The sequence below is a fragment of the Salmo salar genome, chromosome 14 (genome assembly GCF_965601325.2).
Source record: "Salmo salar chromosome 14, fSalSal1, whole genome shotgun sequence".
NCBI lineage: Eukaryota > Metazoa > Chordata > Actinopteri > Salmoniformes > Salmonidae > Salmo > Salmo salar.
In genome coordinates this window covers 29,178,872-29,201,780 of record NC_138304.1, presented here as the reverse complement: position 1 = coordinate 29,201,780, position 22,909 = coordinate 29,178,872, and the positions used below count along the sequence as shown (strand labels likewise).

General features: G+C 42.3%; 1 protein-coding gene across 2 annotated transcripts in view; it reads right to left on the bottom strand.

Annotated features, from left to right (window-relative positions):
• LOC106569196 (hypoxanthine-guanine phosphoribosyltransferase) overlaps positions 1–22,909 on the bottom strand; it is a 34,408-nt gene that overhangs the window by 3,334 nt on the left and 8,165 nt on the right. Inside the window, exon 5 of one of the 2 annotated variants that reach the window (XM_014140306.3) lies at positions 3,899–3,916. The exons of the other annotated variant lie outside the window; for it this stretch is intronic. Within the exon in view, the coding sequence (XP_013995781.1) occupies positions 3,899–3,916 (18 nt within the window). The remainder of the gene's footprint in view (positions 1–3,898; positions 3,917–22,909) is intronic. 2 annotated transcript variants of the gene reach the window in all.

Below are 22,909 nucleotides of genomic sequence, written 5' to 3'. Positions count from 1 at the left end.
GAGTGTGCAAAGCTGTCATCAAGGCAAAGAGTGGCTATTTGTTTAACACCTTTTTGGTTACTACATGATTCCATATGTGTTATTTCATAGTTTTGATATCTTCACTATTATTCTACAATGTAGAAAATATTACAAATAAAGAAAAACCCTTCAATGAGTAGGTGTCCTAAAGCTTTTGACCGGTAGAGTATTTTTGTATATATTTTCCTACTTTATTATTTTCCTTAACCACATCATCCCTCCCCCTAATTGGAGTAAACTAAATGGACAACAATACTTTGGCTTCTACTTCCACCTTATATATACTATATACATTTTATGGACACACTATATTTTACATTAGTTATCTTGTTTTTTGTTCGCACCCTACATCTCCCTTCAGCCCCTCCCTCATCTCTGAACACCTTCCAGTTTTGATTTCTTCTATTAGCCATATATTTTTCAAGTGTGCTGTGATGTTTCACAAAAGTTCTGAACCTTTCTATTCTAAAAGTTTCTACAGATTGTAAATTAAAGATAAAATGTTTTCCTAAGAGTATTATAATACTATTGATCGATTAACTATGACTTTTTAAAGACTTTTCAAATCACTCAGCAGTGATATTTGCAGTTAGCTCAAGGTAAATGTTGTAATTCTTCAGCCATTCATAAACCTGCGACCAAAAACAAGCTACCGTGCGCATTCGGAAAATATTCAGACCCATTCCCCTTTTCCACATTTTGTTCCATTACAGCCTTATGCTAAAATGTATTCAATAATTTTTTTCCCTCATCAATCTACACACAATACCCCATATTGACAAAGCAAAAACTGGTTTATAGATTTTTTTGCAAAATGTATATGAAATAAAAACCTTATTTACATAAGTATTCAGACCCTTTGCTATGAGACTCGAAATTGAGCTCAGGTGCATCCTGTTTCCATGATCATACTTGAGATGTTTCTACAACTTGGAGTCCACCTGTGGTAAATTCAATTTATTGGACATGATTTGAAAAAGGCAGACACCTGTCTATATAAGGTCCAACAGTTGACAGTGCATGTCAGAGCAAAAACCAAGCCATGAGGTCGAAGGAATTGTCCGGAGAGCTCCGAGACACGATTGTGTCACGGCACAGATCTGGGGAAGGGTAACCAAAACATTTCTGTAGCATTGAAGGTCCCCAAGAACACAGTGGACTCCATCATTCTTAAATGGATGACGTTTGGAGCAGTCTGCCCGGCCAAACTGAGAAATCGAGGTAGAAGGGCCTTGGTCAGGGAGGTGACCAAAAACTCGATGGTTACTCTGACAGAACTCCAGAGCTCCTCTGTGGAGATGGGAGAACCTTCCAGAAGGCCAACCATCTCTGCAGCACTCCACCAGTCAGACCTTTATGGCAGAGTGGCCATACGAAAGCCACTCAGTAAAAGGCACGACAGCCCGCTTGGAGTTTGCCAGAAGGCACGTAAAGGTCTCTCAGATCATGATAAACAGGATTCTCTGGTCTGATGAAACCAAGATTGAACTCTTTGGCCTGAATGTCAAATGTCACGTCTGGAGGAACCTGACACCATTCCTACAGTGAAGCATGGTGGTGGCAGAATCATGCTGTGGAGATGTTTTTCAGCGGCAGGGACTGGGAGACAAATGAGGATCGAGGGTAAGATGAATGGAGCAAACACTTTCCAACAGGACATTGACCCTAAACACAAAGCCAAGACAACGCATGAGTGGTTTCAGGACAAGTCTCTGAATGTCCTTGAGCGGCCAAGTCAGAGCCCGGACTTGAAACTGATCAAACATTTCTGGAGAGACCTGAAAATAGCTGTGCAGCGACGCACCCCATCCAACCTGACAGAACTTGAGAGGATCTGCAGAGAAAAATGGGAGAAACTACCCAAATACAGGTGTGCCAAGCTTGTGGCATCATGCCCGAGAAGACACGAGGCTGTAATCGCTGGCAAAAGTGCTTCAACATTTTTTGCAGAGTAAAGGGTCAGAATACTTACGTATATGTGATAGTTTTATATATATATATACATTTGCAAAAATGTCTAAAAACCTGTGTGTATAGATTGATGAGGGGGGACAAAATCTATTTAAATCAATTTAGAATAAGGCTGTAACGTTACAGAATGTGGAAAAAGTAATGGGGTCTCGATACTTTCCAAACGCACTGTACATATGGGCAGTACCAAAACAATTGATCTAATGATTGTCACTTTGCGGCAAAATCTGCAGAGCTGGGATGGTTGTATCCTCCATATAACATTCTATTCGTTGCAAGAATTGTATTTAGTAATTTTAAATTTAAAAACCGTTTTGAATCCGGCATCGTTTTGTGTATCAGTTCATAAACCATGTGCCATGGAATCGGTACATCGAAAATCTCTTCCCAACTACAGTTACTCCACCAGTCCTATTTATGATATAATTAACAATTTGTTGTAATATTTTTTCAGTCTTTTCCAAGGCGATTAAACTCAAATATCAAGCAACTTTCTATGGCTTGTTTAAAGAAATGGCAATAATAAAGGGAAAAGGCCATGGTAAACTACACAGTAATGTAAAAGTTGTATTTTTTTGTTATCCAATACCTAATATAGTACACTTATCATAATTTGATTATAATCCAGAGGTAAGAAAAATTATCTAGATCTTCTGAGGCTGTGGAGGGATCCAAATTGTGGATTTAAAAGAAAGCATTTACAATGACACCTTTGTGTTTAAGCCCTGGATGTCTAGCCCCTTGATATTATTGTTGGATCTGATTTTAATAGCTAACATTTCGATTGCCATAATAAATAGATATAGCGATAGCAGACAACCTTGTTTTACTCCTTGACAGTTTAATACTTTCTGAGAAGTAGCCATTCTTTACTATTTTACACCTAAAGGTTAGTATACATAACTTTAACACATTGTCTAAGAGATTCTCCAAAATTAAAATATTAAACTACTTGTTTTTTCAAATAAAGCTTATTTGAATACTTGTTTTGAAATGTATTGAAACGTAATTGAAATAACTGAAATAGTAGCTTAATAACCGAGGTCTGGTGTGTGTAGGTGGGAGATTGTGAGGGGGATGACATAGATCACATTTCCCTATAATAATGACGATGGAACTAGAAATTAGAGACTATGTCCTTTTAATATGAAGACCTATTCTGTAATACAAAGAACAGGGCTGCACAAACTATAAAGAGGGTCATTGAAAATGGAAGGGATATTGACTTGATGTGGGCTTATTTTGATAGACCGCATTCCCAACTTCCAATTACTGCCCCCCCCCCCCCCATTATAAGTGCAATTTACTTAGATTTTGTACATTTTATCCATGTTTCTGTATAGACTACTAATGAACACAGCTGTATTCATATATTCATATGCTTGTTCTAAAGATCTCTGCTTAAAGTAAGCACTCATTGTATGACAGTAATGCTTTCATTTGATTCAAAGAGAATCCTTCCCAATGTAGAGGTCCCTATAATAGGCTCCCAATTACTGTGCTGCTGAGAGGAAAGTTTCTCGAATAAATTCTGAGAAGGGACAATCAATCTTCCCTAATGGACAGAGACAGTCAATTAAAAAAGTTTTTACTATGTCCAATTCAGGGTCGTATTCATTAGAGCACACCATAAAGTTTTTCAACTGATAACGAAAACAAGCATTTCTTATTGGATAAGTTTGTATAGTCCTTCCCTGTTTGTCTGTTTTCTTTTGTTTGGTGCCCAATGAATATGACCCTGGTCTAGTAGAACCTAGACCTACATACAGAGAATAAGAGCCATGACGCAATGTCCTCCGCTCCCCCATGGCCTGGATAAACATATGGAGAAAGTGATGGAGTATTTGATGGATGCACTCAGACTTAAATAGAGAAGAGGAAGGGGGAAAAAAGCATGTTGACTCACCTCTACGATTAGGACGTTCTTTTGTGAGCATGTCATAGAAAAAAGAGAAAGGAAGCAGTTATGCATGGGTAGGAATACATAACAACTTATCTACCAATATTTTAGTTTGCAAGAAAGGCATTTCACTGTACTTGTGGATGTGACATTAAAACTTGAAACTACCAGTGCTGCGCATGCATCCCAAGACAACATTTGTATTTGTATTTATTATGGATCCCCATTAGCTGCTGCCAAAGCAGCAGCAACACTATCAACCTGCCTTGTTGATAGTGTTGTTAAGAAGGCAGAGCAGCGCTTTATTATGGACAGACTTCTCCCCATCTTAGCTACTACTGCATCAATATGTTTTGACTATGACAGTTTACAATCTAGGGTTACTCCAAGCAGTTTAGTCATCTCAACTTGCTCAATTTCCCACATTATTTATTACAAGATTTAGTTTAGGTTTAGGGTTTAAGTGAGTGTTTTGTTCCACATACAATGCTTTTAGTTTTAGAAATATTTAGGGCTAACTTATTCCTTGCCACCCACTCTGCAACTAACTGCAGCTCTTTAAGTGTTGCAGTCATTTCAGTCGCTGTAGTAGCTGACGTGTATAGTGTTGAATCATCAGCATACATAGACACTCTAAAGTTAGTGGCATGTCATTAGTAAAAATGTAAAAAAGCAAACATGGGAATTCCTGATTCTAACTGGATTATATTTGAGAGGCTTCCATTAAAGAACACCCTCTGTGTTCTGTTAGACAAGTAACTCTTTATCCACATTATAGCAGGGGATGTAAAGCCATAACACATACAGCAACAGACTTTGATAGATAAGGTCAAAAGCTGCACTGAAGTCTAACAAGACAGCTCACACACACAATCATTTTATCATCAATTTCTCTCAGCCAATCATCAGTCATTTGTGCAAGTGCTGTGCTTGCTGAGTGTCCTTTCCTATAAGCATGCTGAAATTCTGTTGTCAATTTGTTTACTGTGAAATAGCATTGTATCTGGTCAAACACCATTTTTTCAGAAGTTTACTAAGGGTTGGTAACAGGCTAATTGGTCGGCTATTTGAGCCAGTAAAGGAGGCTTTACTATTCTTGGGTAGTGGAATGACTTTAGCTTCCCTCCAGGCCTGAGGGCACACACTCTCTAGTAGGCTTAAATTGAAGATGTGGCAAATAGGAGTGGAAATATCATATGCTATTATCCTCAGTAATTTTCCATCCAGATTGTCAGACCGGTGGCTTGTCATTGTTGACAGACAACAATACTTTTTTCACCTCTTCCACACTGACTTTACGGAATTCAAAAGTACAATTTGTTTTTCATAATTTGGTCCGATATACTTTGATGTGTAGTGTCAGCGTTTGTTGCTGGCATGTCATCCCTAAGTTTGCTTATCTTGCCAATGGAAAAGTCATTAAAGTAGTTTGAAATATCGGTGGGCTTTGTGATGAATGAGCCATCTGATTCAATGAATGAAGGAGCCGAGTTGGCTTTTTCCCCATTCAAAATTGAATTTAATCATTTAAGGTGCCCCAAAGCTCTTACTATCATTCTTTATATCATTTCTTTGTTTCATAGTGTAGTTTCTTTTTCTTTAGTTTAGTCACATGATTTCTTAATTTGCAGTATGTTTGCCAATCAGTTTGGCTGACAGACATAATTGCCATAACTTTTGCCTCATCCCTCTCAACCAAACAATTTTTCAATTCCTCATCAATCCAAGGGGATTTAACAGTTTTTACGGCCATTTTTTAATGGGTGCGTGCTTATTAGTAACTGGAATAAGTAGTTTCATAAATGTGTCAAATTCAGCGTCTGGTTGCTCCTCATTACATACCACAGACCAGCAAATATTCTTTACATCATCAACATATGAATCACTACAAAACTTCTTGTATGACCTCTTACACACTATATTAGGTTCAGCCTTTGGAACTGGTTTTTCTAGATATGGCTATTATATTGTTATCACTACATCCTATGGATTTGGATACTGCTTTAGTAAAGATGTGATCAATACATGTTGATGATTTAATTCCTGTTCTGTTTGTAACTACCCTGGTAGGTTGACTTACAACCTGATCCAGGCACTGGTTACAGTTTGAAGTTTTTTCCTGAGTGGGCAGCTTGATGATGGCCAGTCAATATTTAAATCACGCAGAAAATATACTTCTCTGTTGATATCACATACATTTTCAAGCATTTCACACATATTATCCAGATACTGACTGTTAGCACTTGGTGGTCTATAGCAGCTTCCCACAATGGGCTTTACGTGAGGCAGATGAACCTGTAGTCATATTACTTCAACAGTATTTAACATCAGATAGTCTCTAAGCTTTACAGGAATGTAGTTCTGAATATAGACTGCAACACCAGCCCCGTTGGCATTTCTGTATTTTCGGTAGATGTTATAACCATGTATTGCTACCACTGTATCATCAAAGGTTCCCAGTCCGGAGCTTCCGGCGACAGTTCCCAGTCCGGAGCTTCCGGCGACAGTTCCCAGTCCGGAGCGTCCGGCGACAGTTCCCAGTCCGGAACCTCCTGAGACGGCCCACAGTCCGGAACCTCCAGAGACGGCCCACAGTCCGGAACCTCCAGAGACGGCCCACAGTCCGGAACCTCCAGAGACGGCCCACAGTCCGGAACCTCCAGAGACGGCCCCCAGACCGGAACCTCCAGCGACGTTCCCCAGACCGGCACCTCCAGCGACGTTCCCCAGACCGGCACCTCCAGCGACGTTCCCCAGACCGGCACCTCCAGCGACGTTCCCCAGTCCGGAACCTCCAGCGGCGGTCCGGAGTCTCCAGCGGAGGTCCGCAGTCCAGAGTCTCCAGCAGCGGTCCGCAGTCCAGAACCTCCAGCGGCGGTCCGCAGTCCAGTACCTCCAGCGGCGGTCCGCAGTGCAGAACCTCCAGTGGCGGTCCACAGTCCGGGTCCTTCGACGACGTTCCGGGGTTCGGGGACACAAAAGCGGAGGGATCAGCGGGCGGAGCGGGGGCTACGCCCCGAACCGGAGCCGCCTCCTCTGCTGGAGGATCCGCGGTATGAGAAGGTTCGGCGTACTGCACCAGAGCCGCCATAGACATTTAGTCACCCTCCCTAACCCTCCCTTTTTTTCCCCCCCTTGTTGTTTAGGTGCGTTCGGAGTCCGCACCTTTGGGGGGGTACTGTCACGTCCTGACCATAGAAAGCTGTTATTTTCTATGGTAGAGTAGGTCAGGGCATGACAGGGGGGGTTTTCTAGTTCAGTTTTTCTATGTTGTGATGTTCTAGTTTTGTATTTCTATGTTGGGATGTGTATGGGATGATCTCCAATTAGAGGCAGCTGGGCATCGTTGTCTCTAATTGGAGATCATACTTAAGTAGGTGTTTTTCCCACCTGGGTTTGTGGGAGATTGCTTTTGAGTTTGTGTTTGTTTCAACTCTGCGTCACGGTTTGTTTTGTTATTCAGTTTATTTATTTGTATTGCATAGTTTCACAGTTAAAATAAAATGTGGAACGACACACACGCTGCACTTTGGTCCGCTCCTTCCTACGACAACCGTGACAGAAATACACACATGGAATCATGTAGTAACCAAAAAAGTGTTAAACAAATCAATCAACAATGATTGGAGAAGTGTTTAACATCACCAGTGGGCTTAGCTACCTCATCCTTATGATATACAGTACCAGTCAAAAGTTTGGACACACCTACTCATTCAAGGGTTTTTCTTTCTTTTTACTATTTTCTACATTGTAGAATAATAGTGAAGACATCAAAACTATGAAATAACACATATGGAATCATGTAGTAACCCAAAAAGTGTTGAACAAATCAAAATATATTTTATATTTTAGATTCTTCAAAGTAGCCACCCTTTGCCTTGATGACAGGTTTGCAGACTCTTGGCATTCTCTCAACCAGCTTCACCTGGAATGCTTTTCCAACAGTCTTGAAGGAGTTCCCACATATGCGGAGCACTTGTTGCCTGCTTTTCATTCACTCTGCGGTCCAACTCATCCCAAACCGTCTCAATTGGGTTGAGGTCGGGTGATTGTGGAGGCCAGTTCATCTGTTAGAGTACTCCATCACTCTCCTTGGTCAAATAGCCGTTACACAGCCTGGAGATGTGTTGGGTCATTGGCCTGTTGAAAACAAAATGATAGTGGGACTAAGCGTAAACCAGATGGGATGGCGTATCGCTGCAGAATGCTGTGGTAGCCACGCTGGTTAAGTGTGCCTTGAATTCTAAATAAATCACTGACAGTGTCACCAACAAAGCACCCCCACAACGCCTCCATGCTTCACAGAGGGAACCACACATGCAGAGATTATCCGCTCACCGATTCTGCGTCTCACAAAGACAGCGGTTGGAACCAAAAATCTCAAATTTGGACTCATCAAACCAAAGGACAGATTTCCACCGATCTAATGTCCATTGCTCATGTTTCTTAGCCCAAGCAAGTCTCTTCTTCTTATTGGTTTCCTTTAGTTGTGGTTTCTTTGCAGCAATTTGACCATGAAGGCCTGATTCACACAGTGTCGTCTGAACAGTTGATGTTGAGATGCGTCTGATACGTCAACTCTGTGAAGCATTTATTTGGGCTGCAGTCTGAGGTGCAATTAACTCTAATAAAGTTGTTTTTTTGGGGGGGGGGCTTTGGATCACTACTGGCTGTAAGCGAATGAGCGATGCGTGTTTGGAGCAATACTGGCTGTATCCAAGGCTCAGACAATCGTACACATGACAAAATAATGCAGCATGCAACTGAAGAGACAACCAATTTGCATCATCGAAGGCTCTGAAAAGACCGTAGAGAGTGGAAAGGCAGTTTGCCAGTTACAGCAGCACGTCCCCAGAACAATAACGATGAGGTAGGTGAGAAGCCTGACCACGGAGATGGGGGAGAGAAGGTGATGAAGCATACTTCATGAGCTGTAACCGAAAAACAACTGGCATTTGGGAAGTTTGAGGTGAGGGAGAAAGTGTGGTGGAACAAGTATTGTTAGCATTGTTAAGTATCTTGCTAGCTGGATTGAATTCTCTGTTACCTAGCCAGAGAAATTTTGAGCAACATCAGCCAACTTAACTGATCAAATAAGTGAGTTTACGGTGTGAAAATTAGCTGGCAAATAAATTCAGACAGCTAACATTAGCTCATCTGATGTTGTAACGTTCGCTAGCTAACATTAGTAACCTTACCAATTCGCTATAGTATTAACTGGTATACGACTCCTTGTCATTCCTCAAGTTATAAAGCGTTAGTTGCTTGCTGGACCCTGGCACGCTGTGTGAAATGTTAACTAGATAATGAACTAACTACTATCTATGAACTAATGTTTTTCCTCTACAGTATGTGGTAAATTAGGTGAAAGAGGCGTTGCTTGTTAAACAACTGGATTCAGGGATTAAGTGTAGCTGAAGCTGGGCCTGGCTTGAGCTGGATGCCACTACAGAGGTGAAAGGAACACCAAACACTTTCCCTCTTTCTCACTTTTTAATACAGTGGATAAAAAGGTGTATGCCAGGTGTACACTCTGCCTGAAAGAAATCAATTACGCCAACAAAGGGTATCATGCTCTGATGGCACATTGTAGAACAGATGTCCACAGGCAGAAAGTATACAATGTAATAATGTGCAGTGTATTGCTTTTGCTGTGTTGAGCTTGACAGTAACACTTGTGTGTGAGTGAGGGGGGATTATTAAATGTTTTACTCGGCGAACGTTATTTTTGCACACATGTAGCCTTGTGCACTTGATTGATGTCTACTATAGCGCCCACAATAATAGAGCAAAAAAAAATGCCTGTTTGTTTCATTCTATTTCTACTTTAAAATGTTTTTTTCCCAAGTGCAATATTTAGATGTGTGTGGTCACAAGCGTTCTATTATAGGCTGTCGTAGATAACTGCAATATTAGTGTATTGTTTTTTCTCAAGAAAGTGTGACCTTTTTGGGCCTTCACTAGTTTGCATCCCTGGAGGTAACTCTTCCTTTCCTGTTGCAGTACTCATGAGAGCCAGTTTCATCATAGCGCTTTTTGCGACTGCACTTGAAGTAACTCTCTAAATTCTTGAAATTTTCCAGGTTGACTGACCTTCATGTCTTACAGTAATGATGGACAGTCATTTCTCTTTGCTTAATAGAGCTGTTCTTGCCATAATATGGACTTGGTCTTTTACCAAATAAGGCTATCTTCTGTATACCACCCCTACCTTGTCACAACACAACTGATTGGTTCAAACGCATTAAGAAGGAAAGAAATTCCACAAATTAACTTTTAAAGAGGCAGACCTGTTAATTGAAATGCATTCCAGGTGACTACCTCAAAGCTGGTTGAGAGAATGCCAAGAGTGTGCAAAGCTGTCATCAAGGCAAAGGGTATTTTCTATGAAGAATCTCAAATATAAAATACACTGCTGCAAAAAATAAAGGGAAGACTAAAATAACACATCCTAGATCTGAATGAATGAAATAATCTTATTAAATACTTTTTTCTTTACATAGTTGAATGTGCTGACAACAAAATCACACCAAAATAATCAATGGAAATCCAATTTATCAAATTAAAGTGGAAAATCACACTACAGGCTGATCCAACTTTGATGTAATGTCCTTAAAACAAGTCAAAATGAGGCTCAGTAGTGTGTGTGGCCTCCACGTGCCTGTATGACCTCCCTACAACGCCTGGGCATGCTCCTGATGAGGTGGCGGATGGTCTCCTGAGGGATCTCCTCCCAGACCTGGACTAAAGCATCCGCCAACTCCTGGACAGTCTGTGGTGCAACGTGGCGTTGGTGGATGGAGCGAGACATGATGTCCCAGATGTGCTCAATTGGATTCAGGTCTAGGGAACGGGCGGGCCGGTCCATAGCATCAATGCCTTCCTCTTGCAGGAACTGCTGACACACTCCAGCCACATGAGGTCTAGCATTGTCTTGCATTAGGAGGAACCCAGGGCCAACTGCACCAGCATATGGTCTCACAAGGGGTCTGAGGATCTCATCTCGGTACCTAATGGCAGTCAGGCTACCTCTGGCGAGCACATGGAGGGCTGTGCGGCCCCCCAAAGAAATGCCACCCCACACCATGACTGACCCACCGCCAAACTGGTCATGCTGGAGGATGTTGCAGACAGCAGAACGTTCTCCACGGCGACTCTGTCATGTCTGTCACATGTGCTCAGTGTGAACCTGCTTTCATCTGTGAAGAGCACAGGGCGCCAGTGGCGAATTTGCCAATCTTGGTGTTCTCTGGCAAATTTACATTTACATTTAAGTCATTTAGCAGACGCTCTTATCCAGAGCGACTTACAAATTGGTGCATTCACCTTATAATATCCAGTGGAACAACCACTTTACAATAGTGCATCTAAATCTGATTGACTTGGAGTTACATTGTGTTGTTTAAGTGTTCCCTTTATTTTTTTGAGCAGTGTATATTTAGATTTGTTAAACACTTTTTTGGTTACTACATGATTCCAAATGTGCTACTTCATAGTTTTGAGGTCTTCACTATTATTCCACAATGTAGTAAATAGTAAAAATAAAGAAAAACTCTTGAGTAGGCGTGTCCAATGTTGGGTCGCCCACAATTTTACATATTGCAGCGTTAAAAGGTATTAGAAATACATCAAAACACAATGTTGAAGTAAAGACACCTGCCAACTAATATCAACATATTCAGTTTTGGAGCAATATTTTATATTATTTGCTTTCTGTAAATGTAAGAAACATTGTCTTGCGCCTTGTTAATCCATTAACAAAAACACACATCTTTAAGATATTTTCTAATTTCTCTGCCTCACGAGGGAGGATAATGCAAGTGTAACGGTCGTCGTAGGAAGTGGACCAAGGCGCAGCGGGTTGAGTGCTCATCTTTATTTTATGACGCACACTATACAAAAACAACAAAACGAAAACAAGAACGACAGCTGACCAGTAATGCAGGCTATACACAGCTATGCACAAACAACCGCCCACAATTCCCATAACAAACACACCCCTAATTATAGGACCTTCAATCAGAGGAAACGAGAAACAGCTGCCTCCAATTGAAGGCCCCAATCCCAATTAACTAAACATAGAACTAAACACCCTAGATCAGACATAGAAATATACAACATAGAACCTAACCAAAAACCACAGACTAATTAAATCAAACACCGCTCTACATAAACACATACTCTAACACACCCCGAACCACATAAAACAAATACCCCTGTGCCACGTCCTGACCAAACTACAATAACAAATAACCCCTTACTGGTCAGAACGTGAGAGCAAGTTAACAGAAGTAACAAGTAAAGGTAGACGTATCAATTAGTTAGTGTTTATACTGAGTTTTGTATTATTAGATGATTGACACACGTAATTCTGTTACCAAAAAATATATATATCAGTAAAAGAATTACTGCAATTGAATTGGCTACAATGGGAAATCATAGTAGTCACAAACCACAGTTGAGTCCCTTCCACTGGCATAATGTTATGTTTTGTCTTGAATAGCTTTTCTTACTTTGAGAAAAAATAAGTCATCTTTTGTCGTTGGGAATATTAATCTCCATGTGTCCTATAAAATATTGAATCCTTGAATTGACCTTGTTTATGCTACGTCTGTCTAACTTGCTGAATCCTTGATTTAGGTCACCTGCTAAATATAATAGTTCCTGTCTGGGTCTGATCTAATATAGCTTGAATTATATCTACAGTTGAAGTCGGAAGTTTACATACACTTAGGTTGGAGCAATTGAAACTCGTTTTTCAACCACTCCACAAATTTCTTGTTAACAAACTATAGTCTTGGCAAGTCGGTTAGGACATCTACTTTGTGCATGACCCAAGTAATTTTTCCAACAATTGTTTACAGACAGACTATTTCACTTATAATTCACTGTATCACAATTCCAGTGGGTCAGAAGTTTACATACACTAAGTTGACTGTGCCTTTAAACAGCTTGGAAAATTCCAGAAAATGATGTCATGGCTTTAGAAGCTTCTGATAGGCTAATTGACATCATTTGAGTCAATTGTAGGTGTACCTATGGATGTATTTCAAGGCCTACCTTCAAACTCAGTGCCTCTTTGCTTGACATCATGGGAAAATCTGAAAAAAGACCTCAGAAAAAAAAACTCTGGTTCATCCTTGGGAGCAATTTCCAAACGCCTGAAGGTACCACGTTCATCTGTACAAACAATAGTACGCAAGTATAAACACCACGGGACCACGCAGCCGTCATACCACTCAGGAAGAAGACAAGCTCTGTCTCCTAGAGATGAACGTATTTTGGTGCGAAAAGTGCAAATCAATCCCAGAACAACAGCAAAGGACCTTGTGAAGATGCTGGAGGAAACCGGTACAGAAGTATCTATATCCACAGTAAAACAAGTCCTATATCGACATAAACTGAAAGGTCGCTCAGCAAGGAAGAAGCCACTGCTCCAAAACAACCATAAAAAAGCCAGACTACGGTTTGCAACTGCACATGGTGTCAAAGATCGTACTTTTTGGAGAAATGTGCTCTGGTCTGATGAAACAAAATCGAACTGTTTGTCCATAATGACCATTGTTATGTTTGGAGGAAAAAGGGGGAGGCTTGCAAGCCGTTGAACACCATCACAACCGTGAAGCACAGGGGTGGCAGCATCATGTTGTGGGCGTGCTTTGCTGCAGGAGGGACTGGTGCACTTCACAAAATAGATGGCATCATGAAGAGGAAAATTATGTGGATATATTGAAGCAACATCTCAAGACATCAGTCAGGAAGTTAAAGCTTGGTCGCAAATGGGTCTTCCAAATGGACAATGACCCCAAGCATACTTCCAAAGTTGTGGCAAAATGGCTTAAGGGCAACAAAGTCAAGGTGTTGGAGTGGCCATCACAAAGCCCTGACCTCAATCCCATAGAGAACTTGTGGGCAGAACTGAAAAAGTGTGTGCGAGCAAGGAGGCCACTAAACCTGACTCAGTTACACCAGCTCTGTCAGGAGGAATGGGCCAAAATTCACCCAACTTATTGTGGGAAGCTTGTGGTAGGCTACCCAAAACATTTGACCCAAGTTAAACAATTTAAAGGCAATGCTACCAAATACTAGTTGAGTGTATGTAAACTTCTGACCCACTGGGAATGTGATGAAAGAAATAAAAGCTGAAATAAATTATTCTCTCTACTATTATTCTGACATTTCACATCCTTAAAATAAAGTGGTGATCCTAACTGACCTAAGACAGGGAATTTTTACTAGGATTACATTTCAGGAACTGTGAAAAACTGAGTTTAAATGTATTTGGCTAAGGTGTATGTAAACTTCCGACTTTAACTGTAAAAACACCAGTTTTGACGCTGGGGGGATATACAATGAAATCAATGTGTATTTTTCCCCATGTAAGATACAATAAAAAAATTGAAAAACGTCCTTCTTGGTCGGTGTGCTGGGATGTAAGGGAAAAGGGTGTATTCTTATTTATCAGGATGCCTACACCTCTGCTGTTACTACATTAAGTGGCAGCATAGGCCTCTCCAACCCAGCTCCTCTTCAAATATTCAATTTTAAAAAAATTGCCCACCCAAGTCAAACGTGTCCAAACCTCCCATCTTTTCCCACCCTCCCTTCTTCGACACATTTACACCCATCCTTACATCAACTTACTAGTCCATTCTCCTTCATTCACATACAACATATAGACACCCATTCTCCTACCGCCCTCCTACACATATTCACCCTCCCTCACAGTCCCATTCATATGCAGACACACACACACACACACACACAAACACACACACACAAACACCTCCCTCCCTCCATAGAATAGTTGACATACATGCTATATATCCCCCTTTGTATTGTCTTTTCAGTGTTTATGTAGCCCATTAGCATTGGCTACTTCTACGGTTGCTTCATAGAGAAGTACAGTTACTTGGGGAAAGTAGAGTATAGATTGTATTGGGGGGAGGGGGAAATAATATTGTCTCAATTTACGATAAGCTGGTCTTAGGCATCACTGTATGTAGCCTAGTGTGCTTATCGATTTTCTTCCTCTTCATCCTCTCCTCATTGCAGGGGGCTCTACTCCTTTAATTGGAAAGGTTTCTTGCAGCTTGTTTAGGGCTACATCGGCGCTTGTGAATTCCATCCTTTGAGTTCCCTTCCATATCCACAGCACTGTCGGGAAGCGGAGCTGAGATTTGATCCCTTTTCTTCTAGTGACTGTCTGATCAGAATGTATTCCTTGTGTTTTTTTCTCAGCCTAGCAGACAGGTCCTGGATGAATTGAATGGACTGGACTGGCAGTGGATTTCGATCTCCTTCCCCCTTATGCCTTCAGAATGTTGATTTTGGTCTGAAAGTTGCACGGCTTGAAGATTACCATGCAAGGGTATTTAGCGTTCTTCTGTTTCATGCCGATCCTATGGCATTTTTCCAGATCTTCTGGTGATATACCCACGTCAAGTTCTTCTGATATCAGTTTGACCACGTAGCTGGAAAGGTCTCCTTTTTCCTCATCTTCCAGTAAGGACAATATTCTCATGTTTCATCTCCTTCTATTTTCTTGCCGATCCAATTCATCATCTAAAGTTTGAAACTGTGTTTCCAAAAAATAAAGTTTTGTTGTCTTGTTCGTTCATGCGCACGCCTTGTTTGTGCGTGTCTGACACGATAGCCTCTACTTTCTTTTCAAGTGAATCTACTTTAACAGATTGTAGCAGTTCATTTGTTTTGGTGGGCATTGAGAGCAATTTAGCTTTGTTTTCCTGGATATCCTTTAGCTGTTCATTACTCTCGTTTGTTGCTCCTTGTCTTTTCCTCTGGGGGAAGCCATGGCTTGTTGAGTTTGTGTCGCTGCGTTGCGTTACTAACTGATTGGTTCGCTGTTGTACACAACTGACCACTCACTCTCTCCCAGTTGCTTGGGATATATTGATCGATCAATTTTAGAGGCTTAATGATTATTTATTTTTTTACCCCTTTTTTCTCCCCAATTTCGTGGTATCCAATTGGTAGTTACAGTCTTGTCTCATCACTCCAACTCTGCTACGGACTCGGTAGAGGCAAAGGTCGAGAGCCCTGCGTCCTCCAAAATACGACCCTGCCAAGCCGCACTGCTTCTTGACACACTGCTCGCTTAACCCGGAAGCCAGCCGCACCAATGTGTCGGAGGAAACACCGTCCAACTGACTACCGTTGTCAGCTTGTACGAGCCCGGCTCGCCACAAGGAGTCGCAAGAGCACGATGAGACAAGGAAAGCAAGGAAATCCTGGCCGGCCAAACCCTCCCCTAACCCAGACAACGCTAGGCCAATTGTGCGCCGCTTCATGGGACTCCCGGTCACGGCGGGCTGTGACACAGCCTGGGATCGAACATGAGGCTGTAGTGTAGTCCTTAGACCGCTGAGCCACTTGTGAGGCCCCATTAGAGGATTCATTTAAACTCTTTCTGGTTTCTAAATATAATCAGTTCTGTCGGTACAGAATGGAGCTACTCACACCCTATGCGTCCCTTCGGTACGCGCATGCGCCTCATAAATCTGAACCAATCATAGACGTCTATGTTTCACAAGTTTGGATAGTACAGAACAGTAGAGTAGAATACAGTATAATGTACTTTATTGTACTGTACATATCTACCTTCCTGTGCTCTACCGAACTTTACTGTGCTGTCCAAATTTGTGAAACATAGACGTCTATGATTGTTTCAGATTTGGTCTGGTCCAGACCAACCAAATTAGGTCTTGTTTGGGGGCGGAGATTTTTACAATTATAGCCAGTGTGTGGAATAATACCAAAATATGCAAAAGACGGATATTGCATACTTCTACCTTTGTGTACCTATTCAGGATATATCACCATGAAGAGAATGATATTCATATCCATAATTATGCATTTCTGTATAGTACAGATCAGGGACCCATGATGAAAACTGAATTCTGTTATCGGATGTAAATCCACTTCACCTACTCTAGTTCAATAACCAAAATATTTGTTTTTAAACTCAAGGAGTCATATCAAAGCTGACACCCCATTCTTTCTGCAGACATCTTTGAATCTTAATGTGGAGCAGATATTTAACAGCTCAGGGACATTTTGGTCATATAAGTAACTGTGGGAGATTTTACCATAAGTCTGGACTTGCCCCTATGCTCACACAAAGATATTTTGTTAAGTCAGTAACATACAAGTGACTAATGGCTTCATAATACTAGCTACTCAATTGGTGTTTTCCCTGTAGACAAAGTTATCCATTATGATTAAAAGTCTTGTTTTCCAGTTACAGAATAACAGAACATTCCTGATATTGCAAAATTTAAATCAGAGGCATACTTCACACTGTTGACCCACTCAGGAAGGGACAGCCAGCCAATACCAGACACCACATGTTGGGGACGAAATATTGGCATCTGGGCAAAACAACGGCTTCCTACCCCGTCATCCAGGGGCATGATCATACTCCTCCTGATTATTAATGCTAGCAGTGTGACTTACTACATGATATTTGTGATTACACAAGGCATGTCTAAAGGGTGCCTTGCTTATCGGCTTAATATGAACCAAGGCATTCTCAAGAGAAGACATCCCAAACCTAAACATGATGTGTGCAAACAAACTTAGCTACATACAGTAGTAGTGCTGTCATTTCACGTGAAACAAAGGATGCAGTCAAGCAGAAATGAAGCCATGCTGAGTTTATGCTTTGTCTGTCTGGGGCTCAGTAGTGTCATTAATTCCTTCCAGACAGTTAAGAATTATTAACCTTAATCCTCAATCCAGACAGTCTAAACTACATGGATACAAACTGGAAGGTGTGACATAATAACACTAATGATCAATTAGCATAATCTCTAGATAGTATCTACAGTACATCATTAATAAAAAAGAGGCAACTTTTCCTAGGCCACAATTACTTAATCTAAAATATTTCACACAGTCCAAATATTCTTTGTGTAGAAAAGCAATAGAGCAATGAGTTAAACTAACCACCCCATAAATCAATGGTTCAGCATGTTCCTACACACTGACATCCGAGCCACGCCTCACTACAGGGTGTACCAGTGTGTACAGCTTGTGTGTGTGTGTGTTTGATTTATATGTCAGCAGCATCTCCCTCGCTGACCTTTGATCCCATTAATGGCTGTACGCACACAAACAGATTAGACTAAGCCATTGTCTTGTTCTTCAGAGACAATGAGCAATAGTGACATTTCTAGTATGACATCAGCAGATATTTAAACAAATGTACAGTATGTTGCTATTATTTTGTATATAAGTATTGGTCGCAGCAATGACCGAAAGTGATATATTCTAGTCCTGACAGAAAATGAAAAATGTGGTCATAGCTCTGATCAGGGGCATTACTAACCACAGCCATTGATTTGAGCTCCTAAACTTCTGTGACACTTCTTCTGAGCGGAGACATGGGGAAGACTGCCCCATTGTGGTTGCTGAGAGACACTGCCAAAATCTCACCCAGTTCAGATTAACAACAACTACTACTGAGAAGCACCATGATCATATCCACTGCTTTCAAGACAATTTTTGTTTTTTAAATCAGTACCGGTATTGGCTCATAACTATATCTGCTAATAGAGGTTCTGTTTCAGTCGACTCAGTATTGACTTCTCACTATGGGACACACCTTCTTTTGCAGGTCATTGGTTGAAGCCTTATTCAATCACACCTAACAGGCCAATCAGAGCTTTGTGGGTGTACGCCCTGCGTCTATATAACACCCTGCACTGCTCTGGTTTCCTCATTCTTCGCCTCTTCACAAGTCTATTTGGTTACTAACTCGTTAAGCAGCTTTCTTCAGAAAACTAGCTCTGAACTTAACTGTTCCTTTCGGTGTGGGTTACATTTACATCTTAGTCATTTAGCAGACGCTCTTATCCAGAGTGACTTACAGTAGTGAATGCATACATTTCATTTCATGCTTTATTTTTTTTGTACTGGCCCCCCGTGGGAATCGAACCCACAACCCTGGCATTGCACACACCATGCTGGCGTTGCAAACACCATGCTCTACCAACTGAGCCACCCCACCACGGAGCGTTGAGTGGCTTATTTTCTATTTTCAGGAATTCTGCTTCACCAAGTGAAGTTACCTCAGTTAGCAGCGCTTTTTGTTGTCGGCTAGCAGTACACCTGTTGCCTATACACAATTGCCATTGTTAGCTAGCTAGCTCCACTGTTTTAGCATCCCGTAAATAGCAGGTTCCCACACATTTTACCTACTTCTGCCCAGGGTCTCTAGCTCTCAGTCGGTTCCCACCGTTCAGAGTTAGCTAGCTGAACTTTTGAGTGTCTTGGCTAGTTGGTGGGCTAACGGCACCACTGGTATTTTAGCTAGCAACCTCTGGGCTAAAACCCCATTTGGTTGTTTGGCTAGGATGCGCGGTGCTATTTATTCAGTGTGTTTGTTACCCCACCATTGAAGCACCATACTTTTTACATTCCCCTGTGAAAGATAACCCAGCTGTTTGTTCTACCTCGAGTTACTTGGTTTACACATGGAGTTGGCACTTGGCTCGGCTAGCTGGCAATCATCACTCAGCTAATTAGCTAGCATCATTGTTGGCTCTACTTTCAATACACCAAAAGTATAAAGACAGGATTTTTTCCCACAACCCTGGTAAATAAAGATTTCTGTTTCTACTTACCATTGCTCAAGCTCAAGTTACCCCGTGTCTCTCCCGACTTCACGTTGTAGTAGTAGTGCGTGGCTAGCTAGCCCCCCGGTAATTCCATTTGCTTTGTCCGTCCCGTTGAAATGCGATATCAACAGGCTTACCGGCCAAGTTGTCAGGGAAGGGGGAGAAAAAGCAGCGCAAGCCTAGCAAAGCTTGCCATGGCAATTGTGGTCATTGAATATCCGGGACGGATTCCCATCCGCATCTCTCATCGACCCCGCTAGTTGTGTGCATTGCGCTCAGCTGGGCTCCAGTGTCCTTAGACGTAGAGCGAAGTACATGGAAAGTAGTGAGGAAGACGGCATGTCTCTAGCCGCATCAGGCAGCGCCCTCTCTGACCAGGAGATGGATTACGCCCCTGAATATTTTCTCCCCTCTGCTCAGTTTGTGCTACCTAGCCAGACTGACTGAAGAGGTAGGGCAGGAGCCAATAACTGACCTCCACTTCTTCGAGGAAATTAGACACGCTGCCACCAAACTTGATGTTGAGTATCCCACGCCTCCCCCACCTTCCAAGCTAATGGAGGTAAGTCACCTTGCCGACCATACCACCCGGACCCTCAAGTGTACCGCTGACGCCTCTGGGAGGGTCATGGCGCATGTGACCGTTGGCCAGAAAGCCCTCTAGCTGAACAACGCAAGGGTGTCAGAGGGAGAAGGGAAAGATCCTGAGTGTACAGATCAATCCCACCAGATTGTTTGAACCTGCCATATCGGAGATACAGACCAGGTTCAAGTCTAAGAAAAAGGAGACTGAGGTGCTGGGCACCCTGTTACCACGGAAACAAGCCCCGAAGCCCACGTTCTCCCAGGTCGTCACCATGAGGCCTCCCTCCCAGAACGGGAGGATCCCTAAGAAGCCTCAGCAGCTTTCTCAGACAACTCCGACCCAGGGACAAACACAGTCCGCTCACCAGCAATGCTCTGCCTCAGGGCACAGGCGTCACTCCAAGCAACGAGCAGCGGAGATCCTCTCCGCTCCATCCGGAGGGAATGGGAAGAAGCAGCACACCTAGCGCAAGGCCGGGGTTCAAGAAGCTGGCAGAGCTCCTCTGGCCTCGACGACCAGAGTCTCCTCGGGACACACAAGCTAATTTACACACGGCAGAAGTGTAGCACAGGAACCCCCTACCTCAAGACACATAAGCCCTTGTTGGGGCAGGTCAACACCAATGTTCCCCAAGTCTCGAGGGCGACCTTGTCTGGGACACCAGGCATGGCAGGCCCAGGTCCCTTCAATGGGACAGGTTGCCCACATGCGGTGTTGCACCCAGGGGAGAGGCGGGTTCCCTTGCTCCTCACAGAGAGCAGTGGTGCGCATGTGCAGTCTCCCCTTGGGTCTTACGCCCAGTAAACCAAGGGTACAGACTACAATTTGCAGGGGTCCCCTGCGTTTCATGGCAACAGTCCAGTCCACTGCGCATGGGTAAGCGATCCGAGTCCTCAGAGACGAGATTCAGTCTCTGTTGACCAAGGGAGCCGTACGCGTGGTACCAAAGGAGGAAGCTCACCAGGGCTTCTTCAGCCATTATCCATCCTGGATTTATGGCACCTCAACAAGCATCTGGTTAAATAAAGGTGAAATAAAAAATAAAATAATAAATCTGAGAGTCTATAGATTTCGAATGCTAACGCATGGTATGCTGTTTGATTCAACTCACCCAAATGAGTGCTTCACCACAGAAGAACTTATTATTTCCACTTATTTCCACATTTGAGTTTATCCTGCATACAGGAGATACAATTGAAGTCGGAAATGTACATACAACTTAGCCAAATATATTTAAACTCAGTTTTTCACAATTCCTGAAATTTAATCCTTGAAAAATTCCCTGTTTTAGGTCAGTTAGGATCACCACTTTATTTTAAGAATGTGAAATGTCAGAATAAATAGCAGAGAGAATGATTTATTTCAGCTTTTATTTCTTTCATCACATTCCCAGTGGGTCAAAAGTTTACATACACTCAATTAATATTTGGTAGCATTGCCTTTAAATTGTTTAACTTGGGTCAAACGTTTCTGGTAGCCTTCCACAAGCTTCCCACAATACATTTGTGATTTTTGGCCCATTCCTCCTGACAGAACTGGTGTAACTGAGTCAGGTTTGTAGGCCTCCTTGCCACCACACACACTTTTTCAGTTCTGCCCACAAACTTTCTATAGGATTGAGGTCAGAGCTTTGTGATGGCCACTCCAATACCTTGACTTTGTTGTCCTTAAGCCATTTTGCCACAACTTTGGAAGTATGCTTGGGGTCATTGTCCATGCTTCACGGTTTGGATGGTGTTCTTCGGCTTGCAAGCCTCTCCCTTTTTCCTCCAAACATAACGATGGTCATTATGGCCATACAGTATTTGTGTTTCATCAGCCCAGAGGACATTTCTCCGAAAAGTACGATCTTTGTCCCCATGTGCAGTTGCAAACCGTAGTCTGGCTTTTTTGTGGCGGTTCTGGAGCAGTGGCTTCTTCCTTGCTGTGTAGCCTTTCAGGTTATGTCGATATAGGTCTCGTTTTACTGTGGATATAGATACTTTTGTACCTGCTTCCTCCAGCTTCTTCACAAGGTCCTTTTCTGTTGTTCTGGGATTGATTTGCACTTTTCACACCAAAGTACGTTCATCTCTAGGAGACAGAATGCGTCTCCTTCTTGAGCGGTATGACGGCTGCATGGTCCCATGATGTTTATATTTGAGTATTATTGTTTGTACAGATGAACGTGGTACCTTCAGGCATTTGGAAATTGCTCCCAAGGATGAACCAGACTTGTGGAGGTCTACACTGTTTTTTCTGAGGTCTTGGCAGATTTCTTTTGATTTCCCCATGATGTCAAGCAAAGAGGCACTGAGTTTGAAGGTAGGCCTTGAAATACATCCACAGGTACACTTCCAATTGACTCAAAATATGTCAATTAGCCTATCAGAAGCTTCTAAAGCCATGACATAATTTTCTGGAATTTTCCAAGCTGTTTAAAGGCACAGTCAACTTAGTGTATGTAAACTTCTGACCCACTGGAATTGTGATGCAGTGATGACTCCAACCTAAGTGACTCCAACCTAAGTGTATGTAAACTTCTGACTTCAACTGTATCTAAGGTTCATCTTCGAGGGCCTAGCCTACGAATATCTCACCTTATCAGACGGTCTGTTCCCTTGCCCCACGGACATTCACAAAGTGTGCCGAAGCCGCCCTAGCACTCCTACAGGAGAGAAGCTTAAGAGTCCTGATGTACATCGACGACTGGTTGATCTGCACAGACACTCAGGCTCAGGCAGTGGAGCTCACAGCCCATCTTTTGTTGCACCAGCTCGCTCTTGGCTTCAGGATAAATCGTACCAAAAG